Source organism: Leptinotarsa decemlineata, unplaced genomic scaffold (assembly GCF_025532065.1).
Source record: "Leptinotarsa decemlineata unplaced genomic scaffold, Ldec_3_MD MMD2_P_RNA_scaffold_5, whole genome shotgun sequence".
In the NCBI taxonomy this organism is placed as follows: domain Eukaryota; kingdom Metazoa; phylum Arthropoda; class Insecta; order Coleoptera; family Chrysomelidae; genus Leptinotarsa; species Leptinotarsa decemlineata.
Genome location: NW_027412532.1, coordinates 23,019,781 through 23,047,390, shown reverse-complemented (window position 1 = coordinate 23,047,390; position 27,610 = coordinate 23,019,781). Strand labels below are relative to the sequence as shown.

The 27,610-nt window shown below is 36.0% G+C and overlaps 2 protein-coding genes across 5 annotated transcripts in view; one reads left to right on the top strand and one right to left on the bottom strand.

Annotated features, from left to right (window-relative positions):
* Positions 1-27,610, top strand: part of LOC111503224 (major facilitator superfamily domain-containing protein 6) — a 103,188-nt gene that overhangs the window by 46,713 nt on the left and 28,865 nt on the right. The gene's annotated exons all lie outside the window — the stretch shown is intronic.
* Positions 102-27,386, bottom strand: LOC141480018 (uncharacterized). Of its 3 annotated transcripts, none has more exons than XM_074169703.1 (3): positions 27,258-27,386; positions 16,599-16,686; positions 102-630 (listed from the first exon to the last, which is right to left on the bottom strand). In XM_074169703.1, the coding sequence occupies exons 1-3, from the start codon at positions 27,297-27,299 to the stop codon at positions 332-334; spliced, it is 429 nt and encodes a 142-aa protein (XP_074025804.1). In that variant the 5' UTR covers positions 27,300-27,386; the 3' UTR covers positions 102-331. The 3 variants fall into 3 exon arrangements, with proteins under 3 accessions (XP_074025804.1, XP_074025803.1, XP_074025805.1); XM_074169702.1 differs by having other exon boundaries at positions 26,976-27,364; XM_074169704.1 differs by lacking the exon at positions 27,258-27,386 and adding an exon at positions 22,970-23,150.

Here is a 27,610-nt window from a genome sequence, read left to right as displayed (position 1 = left end):
GAATAATCAATAAATTATTACAATATATCCTACATTGTCCTCCTAATTCATCAATCAGCGATTACGAAAATATCACTGAAAGAATTTATTTTCATTTCGGATATATTCCAATGATATTTTTTATTTATGTTATTTCTTAGTTAGCATTGCATCACACAGTTATATCTATCAAAATGTCCAATGGCAGTACTCGAAACCAAAGCATTCTCATCTTCACATTCAAAGTTAACATCTATCAAAATTACAAAAAACACATTACTTATCATAAGTAGTTACCACATTAATATTTTTCAACAATATTGTTTTTCATAGATTTTTTCTCATTAGAACATCAGCAATTGTCTCTAGGTTGAGAATTAACTTGATTCAAATAACTGGTATAGAGCGGCGCGTTCGATTTACTCTCGCAAATTGCTTCAAACATAATATTGTCTATGGCATGCATAACTAGTTGTCTTTTATTTTCCTCAATTTTTCGAAGTTTGACTGCCAATAATTCTCCAAATATAGTACATTCGTCTCGCTCCTTACTATTCGGGCTTGATTTCTCCAAATGTTCATAATATCCAACTTTTTCGTCAACACACGCATTTTTCTTTCGTTGTTTCGATTCTGAATTCCATTTTCCATCTAAAATATTGAAAAAAATATGAATGATGTATCATATAATCAAAAATCAGTCAAACAATATATTCAAATGTGTTATAAAGATTGTAAATAGTATTATGAAGTGAATGTCGAATGATCGTAATAAAAAATAATTTGAAGTTTAGTTGACTATAACTTACTGTATTTGAGATAACTGTAATTAGGGATTCAAGTAATGACATGTTATTATTTGAAACCAGATTTCTTATTTAAATGAAGTAATAGCAAAAAGTAATTGTTCGTTAAATTTATTGCGATGATGGGCTTTTCACTGACAATATTTTCAAATGTACTTTTCCAGTCATTTATGAGATCAGCAGAAGAAGCAATCCACAAATATCAAAGATAAACGATACTCCTCAAGGAGGTCAGTTCCGAAGTCTAGCTTCAAAATCGGTCATTGAAAGGGATTTGTTCTCTGTCTTTCACAGAAGACTCCACTGCAGGACAACTAGTTGAAACCAAAGCCCAAGAACAACTGTCCTTGAAAAACAAGTTCGAAAGAGTAAAGGCAATGACATCATCCCTGACGAATTCAGAAGATTCTTTCCTCAAATATCAATTATACACGAGGTTCTAATTACATCTAGTTGCCTTCCATCTGAAGAAACAATTATACTTTCCCCACACCAGACACGTGTTTCGTTAACAAAGTTAGAATCATCAGGTTCTAATTCTACCCATCAAAATAGCTGCCTTGTAGTGAAAGCTGCAGTACAAGACAGATAGCTAACTTCGGTAGTTGGTTGATGTCAAAGTTTGGCTTCGCGACGGAACGCCTTGGAGAACCTCGTTCATATTTGATATTTCCGAACTTTCAGTCTTCATAGATGGCGTCTTCGTAAGGGGCGGTATGATTGTCTTTAATTTTCCAGGATTGTCCTTTATGAACAGATGAGTCCAGAAAAGCATTTATGGTTCAGCCTAGCACCACTGATGAGACCTATTACGGGTCGAAACAGCACGGTTGTGCAACAATCCACTTTTGGGATCCTTATTTATCTTCGATATTTGAGCAATGAGTCTTTTGTCGATCCCACGGATGGCGTGGGATAGTAAAGGGTGATGTTATCACCTTTTTTTACAGGCTTGTCTTCAAAAACATTTGAAGCCTAATACATGCGTGATTCAATCCAGCATCACTGATGAGACCTGTGATAGAATGAAACAGCTCTATCTGTTATTGGAACATAACAATTTATGTATCAAAATGGTCTCATTCTGATATTAAATTCATAGCCAAATTCAAAGTTTTAACCGAAATTGTTGTTAGTCATATCGTTCACTGAAAGTAATCTCTATGCAGACACACTTAAGAATATACGAGTATAGATGCTATGATTACTCATATTATGTTCATATCTAGGGTTTCGTTCTACACTGAGTACTGGTAAGACTCCACTAGTCCACAACGCCACATCAATCTACGAGCAGGTGCTATGGAATAGCCACATACAATTGTGGCGAGAATGTAAATTCTCGCCCACTGTAGTCTCAACGAGCGTTGTCGTGAATAAAATCTTGAGCACCTATTTCTTCACCTGACGAGTATTAGGCGAAGGAGGGGATCAATGGAAACCTCCTAGATCTAATTTCAAAAGTCACATGTCAGCGCCCTAACCAGTCTTTACATCAAAGAGATGAAACGTATGCCATTCCGATCACTGTGATAAGTGCTTCCGGGCCTTGTATACAGGGTGTCCCTGGACTTCCTCTTTTCCTCTCGGGAATGTATAGATGGGGTCAAAATATCACCAGTACTTCATATAACTTTTTTTCCTAAAAGTCTTCGTAACCAAGTTACGGGCCCTCGAAGTTACAAAATGAAAAATGTTTTTCTTTGATAACTTTTCAAGTGAATATTCAAAATCATCCAAATTTTGGTAATTGACTAAACAAATGAATTCCGTCGATGAGCATTCATGCAGGAGTCAGTTGTTTTGCTACAAAGTCAGGAACGGACTACCCCCGATGGTCCACACCCCAAAACTTTGAAATGACAGATATTTTTCAAAATTTTTCAACAAAATAAGGTTACTTGGACAATTTTATGAATAAAAGTACTCGGGTGGAAAGTCGATCGGAGCAACGAGTCTTGATAAAAATGTAGTTCTACTCGACGACATCAAACCCGCTCGTCCAACATTATTTGAAATGAATAATTATCAAAGCAGAAATAATAATGATAACGTTAATTCAACAACATTTATAACAGGAATAATACAAAGTATGCTAAAATGAAGTCGTAAACAAAAAGTACAGTACCTACATGGAAGTTTAAGTCACAATTGTGATAGCAGATATTTTTTCAAAAGAAATATCAAGTTCTGTAGATTCGTGGTGTTTTTAAACTAACAAGCTACTCTACTATGAAATATCGAATTCATTCCATATTTTGTATGTACATAATACGTGTGGAATAATCACGTTTCGTGTTGATCAGTTATCTGAATCTCATGAAACTCAACATTCGAATGTTTCAAATCTTCTTCACAGCTAAACTGTTGAGGAGTTTCACTGATAATTATAATTTTATGGGAGAAATTCTTCAACACGAATCTAAATTTAGCTGAAAAAACGCACATCGGAAAAAATATTTACCATACTAATAAAAAGCAAACGAATGAACTACAAAAACGGCTGCACATGATCAGGTGAAAAATATCCAGGGAATAATATTTGTTTCACAGATGTTGACAAAAAAACCTTTTAGAAAGTTTTGATAAAAAATGAGAAACTGGAATGCGATTTTGTTTTGTTGAGTGGTGCGTTGTCATATGACTATCATTGTATTGTCAATATTCTATAGGATATTTTGAATTTTTTTGATATGGCCGAACAGTTTACATTCAATGAATATGCAGATATGCATGTATTTTATGGACGAGCATTTTGTAATGCTGCAGAAGCTCGTCGTCTGTATTCCGAGCATTTTCCCAATCGAACGGTACCGTCAAGAGAAACATTCGAGCGTGTCGATCGCAGCTTGAGGGAGACAGGTATGTAATAATTGATAATTAATTTGAGCACGTTGTTTTATTTCGATATTATTGTAGGTACAGTTTTGCCAAAACGAGGTGGTGAGGGCGCTCCTAGGACTGTACGTACCGTTGTATTGGAGGAAAATATTTTGGAAGCCGTCGCTGATGATCCTTCAATGAGCATCAGAAATCTATCAGAACAGTTCCATACATCCAAGTCCACTATTCATAGAATAATTAGGGAACAACTGCTCCACCCATTTCACATCCAGAAGGTACATGCCATGACACCTCAAGATTTTCCAGCACGACTGGAATATGCCAATTGGTTCATGGATAGGCAAAGAGAGGATATGACTTTTATTAATCGAGTTTTATTCACTGATGAAGCAGGTTTCAGTAGAGATGGAGTTATCAACTCTCATAATCTCTATATATGGGCCGAAGAAAATCCCCATGGGATATTGCAAACCAAACACCAACGGAAATTCAACGTGAATGTTTGGGCTGGTATCATAGGAAACCATCTTATAGGACCATTCGTTCTACAGGACCGATTGAATGGAGAACGTTATTTGGAGTTCATTCAGAACGATTTGAATGGACTTTTGGAACATGTTCCATTGCAAACCCGAAGAGATATGTGGTTTATGCATGATGACGCTCCTCCTCATTTTAGTTTGATTGTGCGTGACTATCTGAACCATATTTTCCACAATAGATGGATAGGTAGAGGTGGGCCATATTCATGGCCATCGCGGTCTCCGGATTTAAATCCATTGGATTTCTTTCTGTGGGGGCATCTAAAAAGCCTTGTTTACGCTACACCTATTCACACAAGAGATGCATTGTTGAATAGAATAACATTACATTGTGAAGACATACGAAACGACCCTGGAATGCTATTTCAAGTACAGAGAGGGTGTCTTCGCAGACTAAGAAAATGTATAGAGAGAGAAGGTGGTCATATCGAGCAGTTTCTGTAGCGGATTTTTCATTTCTGTTTGCTCTTGAGGCTCTTGAGTTTCGTTAGTTAAACGTGTTTGCATTATAAAAATTCGTTATGAACATTTTACCTATCATTTCCATTTTCCTTAAAAACTAATATTTTCGAATAATGGTAGACATCTCAGGATAAATGTTGTTGAATTAACGTTATCATTATTATTTCTGCTATGATAATTATTCATTTCAAATAATGGTGGACGAGCAGGTTTGATGTCGTCGAGTGAAACTACATTTTTATCAAGACTCGTTGTTCCGATCGACTTTTCACACGAGTACTTTTATTCATAAAATTGACCAAGTAACCTTAATTTGGTGAAAAATATTGAAAAATATCTGTCATTTCAAAGTTTTGGGGTGTGGACCATCGGGGGTAGTCCGTTCCTGACTTTGTAGCAAAACAACTGACTCCTGCATGAAAGCTCGTCGAAGGAATTCATTTGTTTAGTCAATTACCAAAATTTGGATGATTTTGAATATTCACTTGAAAGTTATCAAAGAAAAACATTTTTCATTTTGTAACTTCGAGGGCCCGTTACTTGGTAGCGAAGGATTTTAGGAAAAAAAGTTATATGAAGTACTGGTGATATTTTGACCCCATCTATACATTCCCGAGAGGAAAAGAGGAAGTCCAGGGACACCCTGTATATATGCTATGTAACGAGGGTAATATATAAAACGAAAAGAACTCTCAAGGCAATACAGAAATTGGCAATCGTACTTCAGAGGTACCCCATGTGCAGAGGTGATAGAGTGATGACCGCTACAATAGCAACGGGTCAAATTTAAACAGGTTTATCGAGATACACCACGACCCTGCTTTGATCAGTATCGAAGTAACCCGATGGTCAGACGTGAATATAACTTGGTACGGTCAATGCGGGACCATGAGTAGGTTTCCGACCCACTCATACGGTGGTGACCGTGACAAGATCAAAAGTGTCTTGCCTCACTGAACAGGTGAAATGAGGTTAAATTCCTCGTTGAAGATCCTCAGTAAGGCACTTGCCATGTAAGCCAGCATGGGGGTCATCATGTGGTGCCATCGAATGTCGGAAAGATGAAAGGTGTTCATATCTAGAGTTTCATTCTACACGGAATAGGTACTGGGAAGACTCCACCAGTCCTCAAAGCCACATCAATCGACAAACACATGAAACGGAGATGCAGGTGATGCGGAATCACGGAATAAGGTGTAAGAGGAAGAATAAACTCTGTTCAATCTTGTATCCTATTGACAAATTTGTATTTTGTTTTTCTCCATATTTTATCATGTTATTTCAGCTGTCAATGAATTCATGAGCCCTGAGCAAACGCAGTGAGCCAAGAATGACAGCCTTCTGCATCTGTGCGGCTAATATTTCTGCCTTAGTGCGGCAAGCCGGTATGATTTTGAGATTCGAGAGTAAAGAAGACATCATTCCACCAAGGACCCCAATAATCAGAACAACCATCTTGACAGAGTGATCTGGATAGAGTCTGCGGAGTTCGAAGAGAATCTCGATATTTTATCAGTATTTTCTCCTATTTTCTGACGATATTCGTCTCGCCAGGAGCTGAAAACTCCACGACAAATATTGTTTTGGTCTGGTGGTCGAGAAGTTCTACATCAGGCTTATTAGCTTGTATGAGCCTGAGGGTGGGGAACGAATAGTTCCAATAAATTCGGCACTTCTCGTTCCCCACAACGGATTCAATATCCCCCGGAGCGTAGGGCAACACCGGTGTCTCGTCAATACCGTAAGAGTGCCGTAGATGGTAATATAGCACTCTGAGGGCCGCGTTATATCGATGGATATAGGCCGAGACCGCATATGCTGGACATGCTGATAGCAAGTGCATTAGGGTCTCGGGCGCCTCGCAGCAGGCCCTGCACCTTGTGTCAGGAACCTCTATACCCATCACGCGACTGCGGTAGACTAAGGTGTTGAAGACACCATCCTGGCAAACCATGATGAACCCCTCAGTTTCCAACTTCAGCCCACTCGACCTGAGAAAAGCGAACGTCAGGCGCTTTGATAAGCCAAGGTCTTCAATGTTATTGAAGAAGACCCCATGCATCGGCTTATCCCTGTGTCTCCGCAGAAGTAAGGTGATCTCTGCGGATTTTATCTGAGCTTTTTGCTGAACGGGTTCCAACTCGGTGACAGAGTTGTAGTCACCTCGTTCAGAGTCGAAAACTATACCGAGTCCATCAGCTGCTCGAGCAGCTGCCCTAAGGAGAAATGCTCCAATTCCTGCTCTCTCTCATGGTCACGGACCATGCAGAGAAGGGGATCCGAACTCCTGACGACTTTACAGGCTGTATCCAGTACCATTCTGTCATGTAGACACTCCAAACTCAAAAGTCCACGACCTCCCTGTTGTCGGGGGAAGTACAACCGTGGAACGGACGATTTGGGATGCAAACTCCTATAGAGATGCATCATTTTTCGGGACCTTACGTCGAGTTGATACAGCTCCTCCCGAGTCCACTTCACTACTCAAAACGAGTAGAGTAAGATTGGAACGGCAAGCATATTTGTTGCAGCTACTTTGTTCTTCCCCGACAGTTCCGATGACCAGATCTGTCGAAGTTTGTGCTGATATTTGCCGCGGAGAGAGTTTTCCACTGCAGTTACCTCTTGTGAGTGGCGTTGTTCCACCCCGAGGTAAGTATACGTCTCTCCGGCATCCAGATGATGTAGGATGCTTCCATCTATGAGCTGCACATCCTCTCCCTGGTCCCCGTATCGTCCTCTTTTGAGATGAACCATTGCACATTTGTCTATCCCGAATTTCATACCGATAGCATGCGTGTACTCTTCCACCACCCTCAAGAACTGATGGAGATCCTTCTCTCCAGAGGCATAAAGTTTAAGATCATCCATATAAAACAGATGGGTGACCTTGTGCCTCCGGTTTCCGGGGGTGCCACAGTTATACCCTCGAGTATTTCTGAGCGCAACGGATAATGGCAATAGTGAGATGTAGAAGAGAAGGGGACTGAGGGAATCACCCTGAAATACACCCCTTCTGAAAGTGACCCACCCTGTTTGGACTCTTGCTTGACCAGATGTTATGGTGAAGCGAGTTCGCCAAAGTGGTATCAGTTGTTCAATGCATCTCACTATGTTATCGGGTACCGCAAGACATCTGAGCAAATGCAAGATGAGCTCATGCGAAATTGTATTAAATGCCTTACGGTAATCGATCCAGGCCATAGCGAGGTTACGCTTATATTGTATCGAGACCTGCGTTACACATCAATCGGTGAGCAGGTTCTCTTTACATCTAGCGACTCCTTTCTTCAACCCTCTCTGCTCATATATCCGTTCGAACACTCGGTCAACTGCGGTGAGTATTCATGTATATAAGATGCTTGTAAACAACTTTTAACACGAATTCAAGCATGTTATCGGTCTGTAATTCTTAGGAACCGACAAATCTCCGTTTCTGGGGATAAGAACAATCCGCCCCTCGACAAACCAATCCGGAATCGGCTGCTCTCCATCCAGCCATGAGTTGAAAACTCTGGCCAGATGGCGGTGGGTACTTGGTAGTTTTTTCCACCAATAAGTGTTCAGCCCATCTGGGCCTGGAGCAGCAAAGTTCTCGGAACCAACAAGGGCCCTTCGAACGTCATTCGGGGTTATCGGGTTGCGCAGTTCATTGGGCTCAGGCTGTCGAAGCTCTCTGTTGAAAGCTTCGAACTGCGCTAGGGCTGGAGTGTCTAAGTTGAGTGGCTGCGGGTGTTCATAGATATCCTTCCAGAAGGATTCCACTTGATCAGCGGTCGGCGGATTATCCACAACACGCGGAGGCTCTTGGAATAAGCGAGAAGGTTTCTCGCGGAACCTGAGGTTTTCCGCGATACTTCTTGCTCGCCTCACTAGTGACTTCTTAGCAGCCACTAGCATTCGTATCCTATGAAGACAATGCTGTTTGGTGGTCAGCAGCACGCCTTGGCTTAAAGTGTGATGGATACGTCGTAGATTGACGGCTATTCGCCGCACTGCGGGCGTGAAAGGCCTGTTGGTCGCCCTATAATCCATCACACATTGGATACGAGACGCGTGTTGTCTCGCCTACGTGATCTTAGCCTCCATCTTGTGTACACGCCGTTCAATCTTCCGAACCGCAAGGCCGGGATTTTCTCCTTCTGATTCGGAAAGCGATTGGACGACGTTATACACGGCGATGTTGATTTGCCACATGTCAGCCTCTTCTGTTAGAACACTATGAACCTCCGCATCCAAACGAGCCAGTTCTTGTGGCTTCAAGGGCTTAATCCTGTGGAGCGCCCTGCGTGTTCTGATTGTCGTCTCCATTGGTGGTATGATGCGAGTCTCCTCTCCAGCCGTGCCAACGGGTGGTAGAACTGTCACTTCTACCACTTCGTTAGCAGACTGGGAAGGAGGTAAATAGCCCTGCCGCTCAAAACCCTAAGGTTTTGAGTGGAAAAGGCGGCATGCTCCGAATGTATTTCTCACCACAGAGCATGCAATCTCGCCATGTACCCTCTTCGCGCAGGCTCACTACTCTCGTAGCAATGCATAAGGCTATCTCTTAGCTCATGCATCCACTCAAAACATCCGTTTTCATTGCCAGGGTTGTCATCAGTAGGCAAATCATCGTTATGTGCCCCACCACCTTGCCTCTGACCCCCCGAGTGGGTCGATTGTGGGGGCCCCTTCCTTGAGTATTGGGAACCAAGTGTTGGGTCCACCGGATGGTTAGCCCTTTGGACCCAAGGCCGGCACCGGAGGGAGAATGGAGTTCTCCTTCCCGGGTATGCTTGGGCTGCCGGTCCGGTTTTGCACCAGTTGCTCAGGTAAGTGGTGTCGCAACTCACCAAAGGCCAAGAGTGTTAGTAGCCATGCCTGCTTATTATTATTATTATTATGCCTGTTGTAGGCCACATGCAAATTCTCGTCCACTGTAGTCTCAACGTTCTCATAACATCCTGAGAAAAATGATAATTATTCACAAGAAAAAGGTGTAACTGGGATAGTTTTCAGACGAACGTTTTCTAACCGTTAGATACGCAGGCGATCTAAAGTAAAAAAATTACGCTACCAAGCCTACAAACCTGGAACTGAAAAAGAGAATTGCTCGAGTGCTAACCTCGGACATCTCAATCAATGTTGGCTGTATTTACTGTATGGAATTTAGTGAAAATCATTTCGAGCAAGATATCCATTAATTTTGTTCTCATTGATGTTACTTGTTATCAAGTTCACTCAATGAAAGAAACAAAAGCTATTTCATAAGAAAGTTCAGCATCGATATTTTAGTTTACGAAAAAACTAATTTTGAAAACTTAGCAACAGTAATGGAACGAAAAAATTCTTTCAAATGCTGTTTCACTTAGCCTTCATGCCATCAAAAAAAAGGGGGGCAGTGGCTGCCCGCAAGGGGATGAAATTTCAAGTAATGACAATCCTGAAAGTAAATATGTTGACATCTCTTCTTACAAGGTCGCCATTTGTGAGATCGATAGTAGATTTCTCCCATGACTATTAAAGATAAACGAGACCCCCCTAAGTGGTCAGTTGCAAACCCATTTCAACTTCGACCCTCGAACGAGATTTGTCCAATGCGTTTCACTTCAGTTTTTACTGCGAAGCAACTATATGAACTTGTCATTCAACATCAGGCAATGCTGTTTCTACCCAGCATGACATCATTAGTGGACCAAGGCTACTTCCACTGCTCCAGTATGAGACGGGACGAATGTCGTTTGGCGGTCGATGTCGAAGCTTGTCTTTGCAATTAAGCGCCTTGGAGAGTCTCGTTAACCTTTGATATTCGAAAATTGAGGCTTTTGTTGATTCCATAGATGATGCCATCCTAGGAAAAGAGGTCATCTCAAACATAAAGCCACCCAACAAGCTCCTCTAGAGAAGATGGAGCGGCTTTGGGAAGACCATTGCAGGGCAAATTTCTAATGATCCAGACTTTTGATGAACAGTTATCGTGGTGTATATATAATCGACAATTGGAGGCAGCTGAAGCCAAGGACTGGTTGAAATTGAATAGGTTCATCTTTTCAGTTCAGTGTACTATAACAAACCAAGACGAATAATGAACAATTCTGGAAACTATAAATTCTTCAAACAACATATCTAACTCAATAACAGATATTGAAAATTTAGTATTTATTCCATTAGTTCAAGGGGCATAGGCACTACTGAAAGATTGGGAACGAGGTTCAGATAAGTGCCCTCTCCGAACACATTCATCGGAGAAGAAGTCAATAAACTCTAATGAACTTGTATAAATCAAACACCCGAGAAGACGTTTTGGATGAACATATTGGATTGTTGGAAATGATATAAATCCCAAAATCAACAAAAAATTAGTCAAACGCATGAATAGAAAGACAAAAAAATGTACTAAGATTAAGACAGCATAGTCCAGTATGAAGTATGATCGTTTGTTTATGATATTTTCAAAGACAATTTTCAGTGCACAATGAAGAAATCAAATGAAATTTAACAATCTGAAATAATATCAGTTTCAGATCCACTTATTTATACTAGTTCAATTATGGATTGAGTTTTGAAATTTCAATTCAGTTCAGTTATAGATAATCAACCAAGTTAAAAATAAAATGTAAACGAACGTATGTTCAATATTTACTGTAATAATTGTCAGTTAGAAATGAATGTATCTGTTGAATTTGAACTACACTGTATATATATACAAAGTAGGATTTAAGTTGACAATACAAGCATTTTTATTATTTTAATTGAAGGGGTTCTAGTTTTTTGGATAAAAGCTTCATAAACGTGCACAATCGATCCAGATAAACAGATGGCTTTTGAAATTGGAATTTCTGTTCAACCATATGGTAAAATTAATTCAGAATATAAAGCGTAATACGTTTGTAACGACAAAACCGTTAATATGAAATGGGAAAACATATTAGTGTCATATTGAAGTGAAATAGATGTAAATATTATAATGACTAGGCAATTCACCATTATCTAAATATTGATCATGGACAAAGGAAAAATTAAGAAGCCGAATGAATTTCAAAAATGTTTTTCGGGAAAACATATAAAAAGAAGAAGAATTATAATTGTAGATGAATTCTTATAAAAACAAGTGGTGTAGTCACATGAAATATTTCTGTTCTCGAATGTAAATGTCTATTTGAAATCCCAATAAATTTTTATTATCTTTAAATGATAACTGATTGTCTCTACTGCCTAACTAACTACAATGTCCAAATTTATGTCCTGTAAAATTTCGTTTCATTCTTAATGGGGAATGTTCCTCCTGACGAAAATCAAGTAGTTTTCATTAAAGAGCTCTAAAACAACGCATTTCAAACTTATCGTTTCAACCTTTTTTTTTTATTATTTAAATACTTAAAAAAGAGGAATGAAATAATCCATTCAACATTTAAAGGGATTCGTTTCTATTTCACCATTTGGCAACATCGGTTATAGCTAATAAAGGACAATGAATCTGTTACCTGTATGAGACAAACAAAGATAACATATTTCAGAGGCGTGCTGTTCTATTTACTTATGTTCCGAGTTCCAAGACATTCTGTGACATATGACATTTTGTGCACCTAACCTATCTTCCTCTATATAAATAAATAACTATAATTTATATTTTGCCTTAATTGTTGATTTATAAAGATAATTTTCCTTTTTCAAAGTAGAATATCTAGGTACGTATAAATTATTCAAGGCTGTTGCGAATTAGAAACAAATCCCTTTAAAAATTAAAACCCAACATTTGAAACATCAATTTGAATACTTTTCGAAGTGAATTTCAAAAACTCATGAATTAAACTCAACTTTATTTTCTTCATACTTGCATTTGCTGTAATAACCCAAATTGAGGAACATTCCCCATTGGACAATGTAATTTTCCAAATAAAATTTTCTGCTGTTGAATTTTTTATGATATAGAAATATTTTCCTGAAAATTTCCTAGGACGGAATAGAATCCCTTTCAAACGTGCCATTCACTTGAATTGAAATCTTCACCTATCATAATATACTCATTGTACATGAATATATTCGAAATTCAACTATCGTTTCAAATATGAAATTCATATTCTCTAGAAATACATAATATTATTTATATTGATGGTACTTGAAATTTGATCAAACATAAAAAAGCCAGAACTTTGATAGATTATCTCATTGTACTTCAAACTTGCATTTTCAATATTTTCCAGGTAGTTTCTATCTTTTGACTCAACAATAATTGGCAAATGGCAACTTGGAATATAATAAAAATATTTTCAGTATATTTGGGAAAGAAAGGTTTTGGTTTTTTATCGACCTTTTTTTGGGTATTTGTTACCTTCCACAATCTGAAAAATATAAAAAATACACTTCTACACTTTCTACAAGTGTAGAAGGGAAAACTTTTTAGTTTGCCTCGATAAGTTACTGCGTAAAAATCAAAGTATTTTTCACAAAGAAAAATCTACTATTTATCAGTAACTTGTCGTATTCAACAATTTTGTCTATCAAAAAAGTTGTTAAGAAATGATACAATACTTATCTTAACGTTTCGGAGGCCAAAATCTGCCTCCGTTTTCAGAAATGGACGTAAAAATTCTAATATATTGGCAGTTATTCCTTTTTTATTATTTATTTCTGTATTCCCGCAACTAATTTACATATAAAACAAATTTGAGAGCAACTGGAAGGTGCCGAAATGGAATACAGGATTCTTTGCCTACACAATTTCTGCTCCTAAACCAAATGTATATCTATACAGGCTGATTCACGGTGGATGGCACATTAGACGTTTCTGGTGAACCAGACAACGGATCACTTTGAAAATTTAATGGAGGGCATATTCGGACATTCTCTAGCCAACTAAAATATTTTCGACAATGCGGTGTTGCCGCTTCTATCAGAAAGCAGTAGCAACTTTGATTTTTCAAATGGAACACTCTGTATATAATATTATTTTTGGAATCTCCAACAATTGCCCGACAACTTTTCTTGATATTTCCCTATACCTATCTGTTATCGTTTTCGAAATAAAAATTAATTTCAATTTTTTTCTTCGAAAATCATGACTTCTAAAAATGCCGATATCTTTTAGTTAAGAAGTACTATGATATCGAAACTTGGTTTGGAGTTAGGTGATACTTGGACACTTCCCACACGTCAGCCTAATCTCCGTTACTTCAATACAGGGTGGTAAAAAAATACAGTTTTTTCGTTTGCTTGAAAAAGTTGCTGAAATTTGATTATTTTAAATGGAACACCCTGTATATTATTGAAAATTCGGAAAGCTGCTGAAATTTGCTTTCTTTCTATGTATATCATACCTATACCTAACTACTCAAGTTTCGGACTTATGAACATTTATTTGTGAAAATGTCCCTTCAGAATGGTATTTCCATTCGGTATTTGGTAAGCAGGCCATGATTACTATTTGACAGTAGCGTTGTGACATTCTCCTGATAATATCGACATTTTCGTCACTTCAGAAGTTGCAAATACCTCCAAAACGATGAAACAAAACTATTCAAACGAAGTTCTTATGAATTTGTTTATTATTTTTGGACAGTGTGACAAAATTATCAGCAGAACATGTAGAAAGTTCAATGAAATGTATCCGAATCTACCGCCATTGAACCTCAAGAAATTTATACGAATTCAGAACAATTTCAATGCATTTGGATCAACTTTAAAAGCACCAAGAAACTTGCCTCGACCCGTAACTTTCGAAGACAACCAGATTGATGTCTTAGCATATTTTCACGCATTTCCCGAGTCATCGATAAGAAGTGCTGAAGAAGATTTGGGTATAAAATATTCATCGGTTCAAAGAATCTTGCGAAGACATAAAATGCATGATTATAAATTCACCAAAATTCAAGCAATGAAGCCTCATGATCCTCAACAGAGAGTAGAATTTTGTGAAATGTTGTTGACACGCATTCAAGAAGATCCACTTTTTTTAAATAAAATTATTTGGACTGATGAATCGAAATTTTCGAGAGAAGGGATTTTCAATAGAAAAAATCGTCATTATTGGTCCAGTGAAAATCATCACGTCACAAAAGAAGCCGGATTTCAAGAAAAAGTTTTAATGTCTTCTGCATGTTGATGGACAACAAATTGAGGTACGTGATATACGAGGAGTCATTAACATCCAGAAGCTACCTGAATATTTTGGAGAATACTGTAGACAGTTTCGTGGATAATCTGCCACTCGAAGATTATCGAAACTGTTGGTACCAACTAGACGGAGCTCCTGCACATTGCACAAGAGAAGTGAGCGCAGAACTGGATAGACTATTTGACGATCGGTGGATGAGGCGCTTGGGACCATGGAATTGGCCAGCGAGATCACCCGATCTTAATCCATTAGATTTTTATTTGTGGGGAATGTTTAAAGAAAAAGTTTACAAAATACCCGTGCGTTCGAGAGATGAATTGTTAGAAAGGATTGCCCAAACATTTGAAGATTTGGATCCCAATGAAATCAGATCTGCCACCACGAAAGCAGTCAACACCTGCATTTTAAAGTGCTTGGAAGTGAACGGCCAGCGATTCGAACATATTTTGAAATATTCCACATGATTGTTTTACTTTTTTATAATTATTCATATCAATATTTCCAATTTCAAGTTTCTTGGTGCTTTTTTTAAGTTTATCCAAACATATTGAAATTGTTCTGAATTCGTATAAATTCCTTGAGGTTCATTGGCGGTAGATTCGGATACATTTCATTGAACTTTCTACATGTTCTGCTGATAATTTTGTCACATTGTCCAAAAATAATAAACAAATTCATAAGAACTTCGTTTGAATAGTTTTGTTCCATCGTTTTGAAGGTATTTGCAACTTCTGAAGTGACGAAAATGTCGATATTATTAGGAGAATGTCACAACGCTACTGTCAAATAGTAATCATAGTCTGCTTACCAAATACCGAATGGAAATACCATTCTGAAGGGACATTTTCACAAATAAATGTTCATAAGTCCGAAACTTGACTAGTTAGGTATAGGTATGATATACATAGAAAGAAAGCAAATTTCAGCGGCTTTCCGAATTTTCAATAATATACAGGGTGTTCTATTTAAAATAATCAAATTTCAGCAACTTTTTCAAGCAAACGAAAAAACTGTATTTTTTACCACCCTGTATTGAAGTAACGGAGATTAGGCTGACGTGTGGGAAGTGTCCAAGTATCACCTAACTCCAAACCAAATTTCGATATCATAGTACTTCTTAACTAAAAGATATCGGCATTTTTAGAAGTCATGATTTTCGAAGAAAAAAATTGAAATTAATTTTTATTTCGAAAACGGTAACAGATAGGTATAGGGAAATATCAAGAAAAGTTGTCGGGCAATTGTTGGAGATTCCAAAAATAATATTATATACAGAGTGTTCCATTTGAAAAATCAAAGTTGCTACTGCTTTCTAATAGAAGCGGCAACACCGTATTGTCGAAAATATTTTAGTTGGCTAGAGAATGTCCGAATATGCCCTCCATTAAATTTTCAAAGTGATCCGTTGTCTGGTTCACCAGAAACGTCTAATGTGCCATCCACCGTGAATCAGCCTGTATAACAGTAACCAAAATATATGTAGAAAAGAGAAATTAAACTTTCTGTTTTTTACCACTTTTATTTGTAACTAACGTTACTGCAGTTTCGTCCTATACGGACATTTTCAAACTTATGTCCGTATAGGACGAAACTGCAGTTACGTTAGTTACAAATAAAGTGGTAAAAAACATAGAAAGTTTCATTTCTCTTATCTTCATTATGATTTCCTACCACTTAGTAACGGCTACATCCATCAATTTATCAAAATATATGTATTGTTATCAAACAAGTTAATAAATTGAATTGCTTTGAATATTCCAACATTTTCAATTTAAATTTTTAGTATAGTTCCTCCACGCTTTGTAGAATTTAAAAATAATACAATGGAATCAGTGTGAACATTAATCGCTAAACAAATAAACTTTTTACCTGATAATTCCGTATCAGTTATAGACGGTTTAATATCTTCTTCACTATTGTAGAGGTGGTCTTGATCTAACCATCCTTCTGGGTCATCCTGAAAAATTGAATCTTTAATTTCACTGTTCGAATTTGAACAGATTTCAGGTGTAATACAATTTTTGTACAGGAAAGTAAATATTTCAGATTGATATCTGAAAAATTATCTGAGAATGATTTACGAATTCTTTCGACTGAGGTTCTTAGAAAATCGAAAAAAATCTAAATCAAAATCTCTTTCTCGATTTGCGCTGGGTGTATTTATTATATCTAAGAGAAATTACTCTGAAAGGTCTAAGCTGTTTCGAAGATATCCCTGTTCCAGCTAGTTTATATATTCTGTGGTGATCATTCAGTCTTCGCCTGTATATATGTTCATATATCTATATAGTTTATTAGAAGAAAAGATAGCATAAGGTTGTCATAATGATGAGTCATGTTATTATTAAAATTAATTATTCATACCTTCCACAATCTGAAAAATATAAAAAATACACTTCTACACTTTATACAAGTGTAGAAGGGAAAACTTTTTAGTTTGCCTCGATAAGTTACTGCGTAAAAATGAAAGTATTTTTCACAAAGAAAAATCTTCTATTTATCAGTAACTTGTCGTATTCAACAATTTTGCGTATCAAAAAAGTTGTTAAGAAATAATACAATACTTATCTTAACGTTTCGGAGGCCAAAATTGGACATTGTTAGATCAAGATCTTCAGATGATGTGGTGCTGCAGGTTTTTCTGGGTTTTCCTGCAGCTGAAAAAGCAAATGCGCCACTGGAATCAATGAAGTCGCCCCGGAGCGCCAATTAATTTTTATTGTTGTATTTATTTTATTTTTATCGTTGTTTTAACACATTGTAATAATTTTATAAATATTAAATTGTCAATGCCACCTTTTTTTTTAATAAAATATATTGACAGGTATTTGAACATATATACAGGAGAAAACAGAATGGTCTGTGGTGACCATTCTGATTCTGATTAGGATGAAATAGTTTACAAAATGTTTGCATGATAAAGAAGAATGTTTGAAGTCTACGAAGGGAATTTGAAGCCTTCAAAAATGGTAAAAAGTGAAAGAAATAATAATAGTATGATGAAACCCATTAGAAAAGAAGGAAAATATGATAAAAATTAAAGGAAAAATAAATTACGGTCGATCTGAGTTCGGGAAGTGGGAAGGGGTGAGTTTTTAAGAGTAAAAAATGGTTTATCTCGATTTCCGGCAAAACTACAAGTCCTATGGAAAAAAGTAAAATAGTAAAGTTGAAGGTAATAAAAAGATATACGACTTTTGTTTTCACAATTTTTTCACATAACCTCAAAATTTATGAAAAAGTTTTTGGTTTTTTATTTTCCTTTTTCAAAAAACTTTTTTTATGAAATTTGCTGAATACTTACCTTCCAATGTCCCAAATATACTGAAATTTATTTGATTCAAAATATTCATTTTTTCACCTTATTCTTACTTAATATCAAAAAAGAACACTAATTTTCAATCGGAAACTCTCCCGTCAAAATATCAGCTTTTTTTAAAAAGTGGGTATGCTTTTTGTTCGCTAAAATTCTATTCTCTGATGGTGTGAGGAAAATATACATCACTTTAGTGAATGTTCTCAGAAAATGCAAAAAATTGAAAAAACCTCGAATTCGAATTTTGTTTATATCATTATGTACAATTTGGAGCTATTTACTAAAATTGGCACTTTAATGACTCAAAAAACGTAAGATTCTATGTTACATTGATAAACTAAAAAATTGCAAATCGAGATATACTACTATGATTAACAAACAAATAAGTTAATATAGTTGTACTTAGAATCTTTTTAAAATAATATTCGTAGATGCCTATTTATTGCTGTTCTTGAATCAGTTAAATCAATTGAATTCAAATAATCATGATATTAATTTTTTCAAACCAGGTTCTGGAAATGGTTGTACTTAGAATCTTTTTTAAATAATATTCGTAGATGCCTATTTATTGCTGTTCTTGAATCAATTAAATCAATTGAATTCAAATAATCATGATATTAATGTTTTCAAACCAGGTTCTGGAAATGGAAAGAGTCTATTTTTCACGTCTAATAGTTTCAAACAATAATCCTTCTAAAATATTGTTGCATTTATGCATTGCTTTTCCGGTTGCGATACAACATCTGGATTTGCCAGAAAAGCAAAGAAAACATTCGTAAATTCATTATTAGACGCTGAAAATTTGTCAATTTTGGCCAATGTTTTTTTATAAGAAAGATGCAAGTGAAGAAGATATAAAAAAATGGATTACAATCAATCAAATCTATTTATAAATGTAAAAATTGAAAAATAACACTGAGGCAATTAAGATTTCAAAAATATCAATTGGCAAATATTAAATCATTTTTCATTTTGGCAAACCTCCCACCCACAGAAGGAGCAGCAGAATAACATTGTTACAGGGCATATTATCAGCTTCAAACTTGGTTGGGTAACGAACTGACACTAACAGATTGGGACTGGAAGCAACAACAACGTGGCATTATGCCCAAATTCACAGAAAAGGAATTAATTCCAGAAGTATTTCTTAAAAGTATTTGCTGCAGCTGTGAAACTGGATGTGACGGATTGAAATATGGCTGTCGAAAACATGGTTTAAAATTCACAAATTTATGCTCAAATTGTCATGGTTTTGAAAATTGCTCCGATATGGAAAAAAAACCTACCAGGAAGTTAATGATTCAGACGAAATTATGGATGAAGAATTAATGAAGACTGCAAATAATATTGGAGACGAAGAAGGTTATGATGAGTTGGAAAGGTTTTTCGAATCTAACGATTAAGAAATGACAATAAGTGATTGAAATTCAAGATAAGGTATTTATAAATAATAAGATTAACGTTTTTGAAAATAGTACGATTTGCATGTATATTTATATTTTATGAGATTTTCTTCTATGACATGAATGTAATTAGAATTTAACAAATGAACTTTGTAACTGAATAAAAATGAAGCAATTACATTTTTCAATGAAATTGTACATAATGATTGAAAAAATATAGTAATAGAGTTTTTTTCAATTTTTTGCATTTTCTGAGAACATTTACTGTAGTGTGTATTTTTTACACCATCAGAAAATAGGAATTTTATTTTTTACACCATCAGAAAAAAGAGATTTTAGCGAACAAAAAGCACACCCACTTTTTGAAAAAGCTGATATTTTGACGGGAGAGTTTTCGATTGAAAATTGCGGTGCTTTTTTGATATTAAGTCAAAATAAGGTGAAAAAAATAGGTATTTTTAAACAAATAAATTTACCTCGAAAATGCACCCCTTCCCACTTCCCGAACTCAGATAGCCCGTAATTTATTTTTCCTTTCATTTTTATAATATTTCTACCTTTTTCTAATGGGTTTCATCTTACTGTTATTTTTTTGGTTTCAAAAATTATCGACCCTGGTCTAATTAAGTTTCTCGCTAGTATAAAGGAGATCAAATGCATGCGATTCAATAGTCACAGTGTCAATATAATATAATATTATAATTGGTCCATTTTACATCATCCAAATCTACATGTGAATACAACTTTTCCACTAAAAATAAAAGGTAATCGGAATAATTATGATAAATATTGTAAAACTGAATTCACCATGATTGTGGGGATTACTTTTATCTAAAATATATCTTCAGTAAACAATTATATTTGGATGTAAGATAAATAGGTTGAGGTCGAAGCAGTTGCCTCCTTCAAAGTCAAAACATCTTGAGTGAATTGAGATTATTCTTCGATCCCATAGTTGGCTTGTATTCATTTTTGTAACTCATTTCTGAGTGGTTATTCTCACCTATTGCAAAATGTCGAGATATGCACTTGCTGCATTAACATAAATATCAATAAACACTGAATAATTTTTTGATTCATGCTTGCGAATAATCAATCAAATGTTAATCCATACAATTTTTACGCCTCAAAAAGTGAAAAATCGGTAATTATAATACGACACAAGGCTATCAACAATTATATTATTATCTGAAGCTAATATACCGGCTGACACAATATTTCTCATTCATATTTATCATTTACATTTCCAAATTTTCAGAGTATAATGAAAATTTATAATTTTCATGAATAAATATGAAAACCATCAAAAACTGCAGTCGGTTTTCCAAAAATTATTTCCTTCAAACCGATAAAATTGTAAAAATATTGCAAGGCCACCACCTAAACAGAATTTCACAGTGCTAAAATGCTTCTTCTTAACAGCGATAAAACCGACAGCTGAGACATCAACATCTAGGTGGAATTATACTCAAATCATACGTGACTCTCTGAGACAACTTAAATGAATATTTCTCACTGTTTTTTTGTATATAACCGTCCACAAGAATCTGCTAAAGTGTAATACAAGTAAGAGACACTAAACAAATTTCTATTATATCTAAACTCTATCGTCCCAAATATCCAATTCACAATGGAACGAGAAACCCAAGGAACTCTTGGATGTTTTTCTGAACAGACGTGAAGATGGTACACAGAGTGTGCAGGAAACCAATACACACAGACATGTACCTGAACAAAAACTCTAACCACCAGCCACAACTAAGGAGAGGGGCAATTAAAACATTGATTGATAGAGCATGACGTTTTTGTGAACCTGAGAGTCTTCCTGAGAGACTCGATCACCTGAAAAATGCCTTAAAAGAAATGGTACAGCAGAGGAAAATTTGAGCGGGCCAGGAGAAAACGCCATAGTAACCCCAGCTAGGCTGGTCAAGGAAAAAGCTTTCCTGTCCTATGTTGAAAATGTTACAGATCGGATTGGGAGAATCTTAGAGAAACATGACGTGAAACTAATATTTAGGCCAACAAAAACTGTCAGACAAAGTGTAAAGTAAGCTAAGAACCTTTAGTAACACCCAGGATGTACCGGATTCCTCGTAGCTGCGGGTCGATCTACATTAAAACCACGAAAAGAAATGTGGGTACCCGTTTTTCTGAACACAACAAAAATTGTCGACTTGGACAAACCAACAAATCAGCTGTAGCCGAACATGCTCTAAACAAAGAAAGCACTCACAATACCTTATTCGAAGATACAGTAATACTCGATAAAACTCGAACTCACAATCCAAGGGTACTCAGAGAGGCAATTGAAATTCAAAGACACGGGGCTCACAGGTAAGCAAACAGGGTCAGGTTTTCCAATTAAGAGAATCCAAGCCACGCCTACTAATAATATAACTCGAGCACTAACTCGGGCATGACTACTATTACCACATCGCCTTTAATAATGCATAAAAAAATCTGCAGACCACGGCCAAACAAAACCTGAAAATAGCTTTCACACTGTTATCTCCGGCCGTGGAGATTTACATTCTTTGAACGACTAAGATCATTGAATTTGGCTAATATACAATAACCAGCGATACCAGCCGGCTGGTACGGGTAGCCGATCATATATGCCTAAATTTTTTTGAGTCCAGAACATTCGAGAGTGTTCGAGAGCATTCCATAACATTTCAGAATATTCCGAAATATCTCGGAATATTCTGGAATGAAATATCTCCAAGCCATTTTCACCTGAAGGAAGTGATTTTGGAAATATACGGGCTGAAAATTTCGCAATTTAAAAATTTCTAGAACAGTTCAGGAAACTAGAGATAACATATCGGATCACTGGAATATTGTGGAATGTCTGAAAATACTCTAGAACGTTCAGAAATATCCTGAAACATCCTAGATCATTGTATATTGTCCCAGCACAGTCTCGAATGCTTTGCAGAAATCTGGAACAACGAGTTTTTTTATGTAGTAGATGAAGCTTTCCATTAAGATTAAGACCTTTTATACTTTTGAGTGTATTATTTTATTCTAAGCACACAATCTCATATGAACTCTCTTACCGGGTGCCTCAGCTAATAATTAATAAGAATGACATTTGGTGAAATTCGCTCAAACAAAATGATGTTTACAATTGATTATTTACCAAAAACAACACAAAACAGAATTTTGGCCTCATCCCTCAAACTTATTCGCCACGTAAAACAACTTTTTGTCATCATACGTGTCTTATTGGTTTATCAGGGCGATTGAATTTATTTTCTCGTGCGATAGTTTCAATTTTGACATCCATTCAAATTGTATGTTGTGAAGGACAATCTCATTTGATGATGATTGATATTGTATAGATCTAAATAACCTGCCAATTAACATATTATGTCATATGTGATCATTAGTTCAAATATTGAAATGATATAGTAACCATTCCTTGAAAAACACGCGTATGCTATCGTCACTTCTTTTGTACACCTATAAAAGAGCAATATATTTCAAATAGATTAGTCAGCGTTTTCAAAGAGTACCTGCAAGGGTAGCACCATTACCCCGACTTCTCACAGATAACATCGTCTTATTTCAACCAATTTAAAAAAACAATAAATCACACACGTAAACCTTTCTCTGGAATCACTGCGTCCATAGGTGAAAACTTAATGGAAATCCATTCAGTAGTATTTAAGTTCGTGTTAACACAGTCTGACGGACACATAGTATGTGATATAACTATTTCAATAGGGGAATACTGAAAATAAACAAATAACAGTTGATATGTCTGGTATCAATCTCTTGTAGATTCAAGATTGCTGTAAAACACAGGAGGTCCTATCGAAAAATGCAACAATTTAAGTAAGGAAAAATATTGATTGAAAAAGTTTTAAAATTACGTGGTATCATAATATAAGTGTTGACCTGCTGATTTCTTCTTTCCTGAAAAAAATGTGTCAAATTCAGAATAGCCAGTATTTATTTTTAGTTATGTCATCAAATTCATTCCATGAAGCAGGTTTGGTTTTTTGAATCACCATGCACAAATTTAACAACCCTGAGACAAAAAATCTCTCCAAAAAGTTCATGTTTGTGACTTTTGGATATATGTTAAAACTACTCAGTTCTGTCATTTCTTTCAATTAATGTAATGATGAATGAATCCGGAGCTTGATGAATGTTTTCTCTTGATTTCGGAAGGTTTCTGATCTCTGAGGCATCAGTACAAGTTGAATCGTTTGTGGTTCACATACTTAAGTTTGTGGATTCGAAATTGATGAGAAAGGTATATATTCATAATCCGATTCATAGAAAGAAGTGCTGATGAATTTTTTGGATAGCATCCGCTTAGGATCAAATATAATCTCCGAGTCATCAAGGATTAACCCAGCATGTATAAACCTTTGAAGAAGCTAGCCGCTCGTGCCAGCAAAGCGTCAGGAAGAAATTCCAAGAATCAACAGCCTTCGAACCCAAAAAATAGTAACACTGAAAATTTTGATTGCGAAAGCAGTGATCATTTTTTCATAATTTGATATCTTCTATTATTCCGCTATTTTCGAATAACAAAGTATCTACAACAGAAATCAATTTGACGGAATGCCCTCAATTCCTTGAAGGTGTGTCAAAATTATTATCATTAACATTTCTGAATGCCCTGCATAGTGAGCTATTGCACAGGCTTGTCTGAAAACAATTCCTTCTTCGACTAATACTACATTGTACAATGGACTATAATCACATTTTCGGAGTGTAACTCCTCGTCAGTGCAGGACAGATACAAGCAAGACAAAAATGTTGACGGAACTCTGCTAGTTTTATCGTATCTCGACGAGATATAAAATACCTTCGTCAAAGACACAATTTTTACAACTACAATGAAGTGATAACTTTTCCATCACGTGAACAAAGCCTCAAGGAGGAAAAAATAAAGGCACTGTTTGAGAAAACAGTTGAAGAACCGACTCAACAAATAATACTCACTGGACACTGTCTATGTTGAACAGGTGAACAAAATATAGCTATACAATGGATACATTAGCTGCAGGAAATACAACAAAGGAGGAGAGACAACTTCCAGATCGTCGAACGAACATAGGCTGATTACATAAATTTAATTTGAAGACTATAGTTATTTCATTTATAGGCTGCATCACTTGTATAAATAGACAAATTGAATTCATAAAGAAACATAATTATCTTCAATCGTTTCAAAAACCACATGAAAATCCCGAAAGTAATGAAATACAATTGTTGTTTTTCTATCAAAAATGGAAAATTTTCAAATAAACAAGCATCTATGAAACCATTATGAAAAATACTTTGGAAAACTATTACTAGGTTCATTTATGTTGACAGAGTATTAAAAAGTTGAAAAGATCTTTATGTATCTCTTCTAAAAAAAGATTTCTTCCGATATGAACGCAACCATGAGGAATTTGTTATGAAGTGTAGAGAAAGTAACCAGCCATGTAGACAAAGTAACCAGCCAAGACCAATGATTAAAAATTTTGTATTCTGAACATATTTCCCCTTTAGTTGTTTGAATAAAATCCATCTCAGATGATCTTCAGAACCACCTGAACTTATTATTCGAATTTCTAATTTGGTACTGACTAATTGACGAATCCTCTGATCAGATAAAATGTGCTGCCCACAGGTCGTTTACCGAAATGTGTTCGAGCTATACATACATTCATCACTTACAAAGCTGATGATTTGAATAATTCTATAAGGCAATGACGTTCTACCGCTGAACAAAGAGAAGCGAGAAGAATTTGACCCAGGGGCGTAATCTAGTCATCTAGGCTGGAAAGTGCACATATGTGAATCATCTTCTGGAATATCCTCTGGAGCAACCATAATGGCATATTGAAGAAATTTCAGTTGATTGATCGATATTGAGATTTTTGAATGTTCTAGTTGCAAAATTCACAATTCCATAACTACAGAAACCTTCCCTTATGAAAACATCGTAAGCCAGATCTATACCTGACGATGCATAATAATCAATCAGGCAAAGCTGTTTAGCCTCTGGTTGCGAGAATCATCATTTGAGCATAAACGTTTGCTGACTTGCACAGGAGGATATTGAATCTGGTTCTGCTTCTGCTGCTCAAGACAGATTAGTCTGCTCTTGAGGAGGCAGTAAGTCAGTTTCTGGCTGCTCCATCTAGCTTCCTAGATTCGAAAAACTAAAAACTCTTGCTCTTGAACTGATGTCACAGAGAGATCAATTTCGGTAATTGAGTTGACGTCCATCTCCTCTGTAGATTCTGGGTCAGATTATTTGGTTACTTCATGGTCCACGAAGGATCAAACGAATAGCTAGGAAGAAGAATTCCCGGCAGAACTCTGTATTTGTGACACGGAGTCACACAGCCACTCAGTACATAAACACACACTCACACTTTGAGATGAGGGGTTGTTAAGGAGAACTCATGCCCCCACGGGTGACACCTTACTCGTCACGGGGAATTCTTACGTCCACACTACAAGACGTTATTTTCAGGGTAGTTTCTCCAAATAAATTAATTTGTAGGTCAAAATAACAGAATACCTGAAAAATTCAATTCTGACTCCAGATAATTTTTTTTAAATAGGAGATGATATTCATATGATACGTAACAAAATCTGTGAGTGGGTAAAAGAATAGCTTTCTGAAAAATTAAATTCAATTACCACCAAAATATATTTTTTTCGAAATGTTTCTGTGGGTTTGCGGGATGATATTTATAAAATGAAAATTCAAATTGAAAAATTGAATATTAATATTTAGCTTTCTTAAGTGGTTAACGTTTTCGAAACCTGCATTCACTATAAAAATTTCGCTTCAAACTGCGTTATTTCTAGTTTATATTGACACAAGTCAAATATTTCCTTACGGTGGATTCAAAATAAGCGATACACCTCCTGGTGTCGATCTTGTGAAACTAAAAAAATTGATTATTTTAGTTGTCTTTGATGATTGTTTATTTTTTGTCGATCATTGGTAGAAAATATGTAAATTGTCTCCAGCATTTCAGCCATTTTATATGATCGAAGCTCAATTTAATATCAAAGAAAAAATTAATTTTGGTACAATGTGAACTTGAATATGGCCAAATTCCGAAATCATGAGCAAGTAAAAAAATAACAATACAAATAAAAGAAAACATCGAAAACAAAGTTTCTGATATTCAAACTAGTTTCAAAAAGTTATTCACTTTTCACCAAGATGGATATGTTGGCGAAAAATGTTTACGAACATAAACCACTTCTATAAAATTCTAAAATATTCATCGAAAAAAATCGATAACAATGATCAAACTATTTCGAAACAGGGGCTCAAAACACACTAGTTTGCAGATATAACTGAACGCTTAGTGAATCCAGTATAGACGTCCATGTTTTACACTTTCACCACCTTGGCGCTGGCATCTGATTTTGAATTCCCATGTGAATTTATGTATTAACAGCAAAATCCATAATTCTTGAAAAATACGAATTTATCGAAAACGACTTATGACATTAACAATTTGACTACCCTAATTTGCCTTAACTTACCGTACTGAATCTTTGTTTTATTGGCGTATAAACAGCGTGCAAAAAAGTGTCCAGCACGTCGTAATAAATCCATGACGGTTTATAAACGCTACTTGACTTGGCGCTAGCTATAACCTTACGTCGATAATTCCGATACGTTTGAAATAGATTATCTTTTTTATTTTTAACTTCGTCGACGTTTATATCCATCTCCCCTGAAATCGACATTAACGCTTGCTTCACTTTGATCCGAGATCTTTTGTTTTTGTCCTTAGGATTCCATAAACATCCATAAGAACGCACCTTAGTTATGAAATCGAATATAACGTCTTCGGTCCACTCCATGAATTCCACACACTGCGTATACTGTGATCGTCGTCAACTATTGAACGGCTAGCAGGAAATGCAGGAATTTGTGCGGCGAATCAGCGAAGTATCTCGAATCTGCTGTTCGTAGCAGCATTGGCCGGCACTGCCAGATGGAGGGAATTTATCCGAACTCTTAGAGAATTATTATGAGTCCCATAATCATCCAAATGTGGTTGATATCTCAAACAAGAGGATTCTTGACGAAGTTTAGTTAGGCATATTCAAAAAAGTAGAGCGATTTGAAATCTGGAAGTTATTGACAATGATCCATGCATTTGAAATATTTT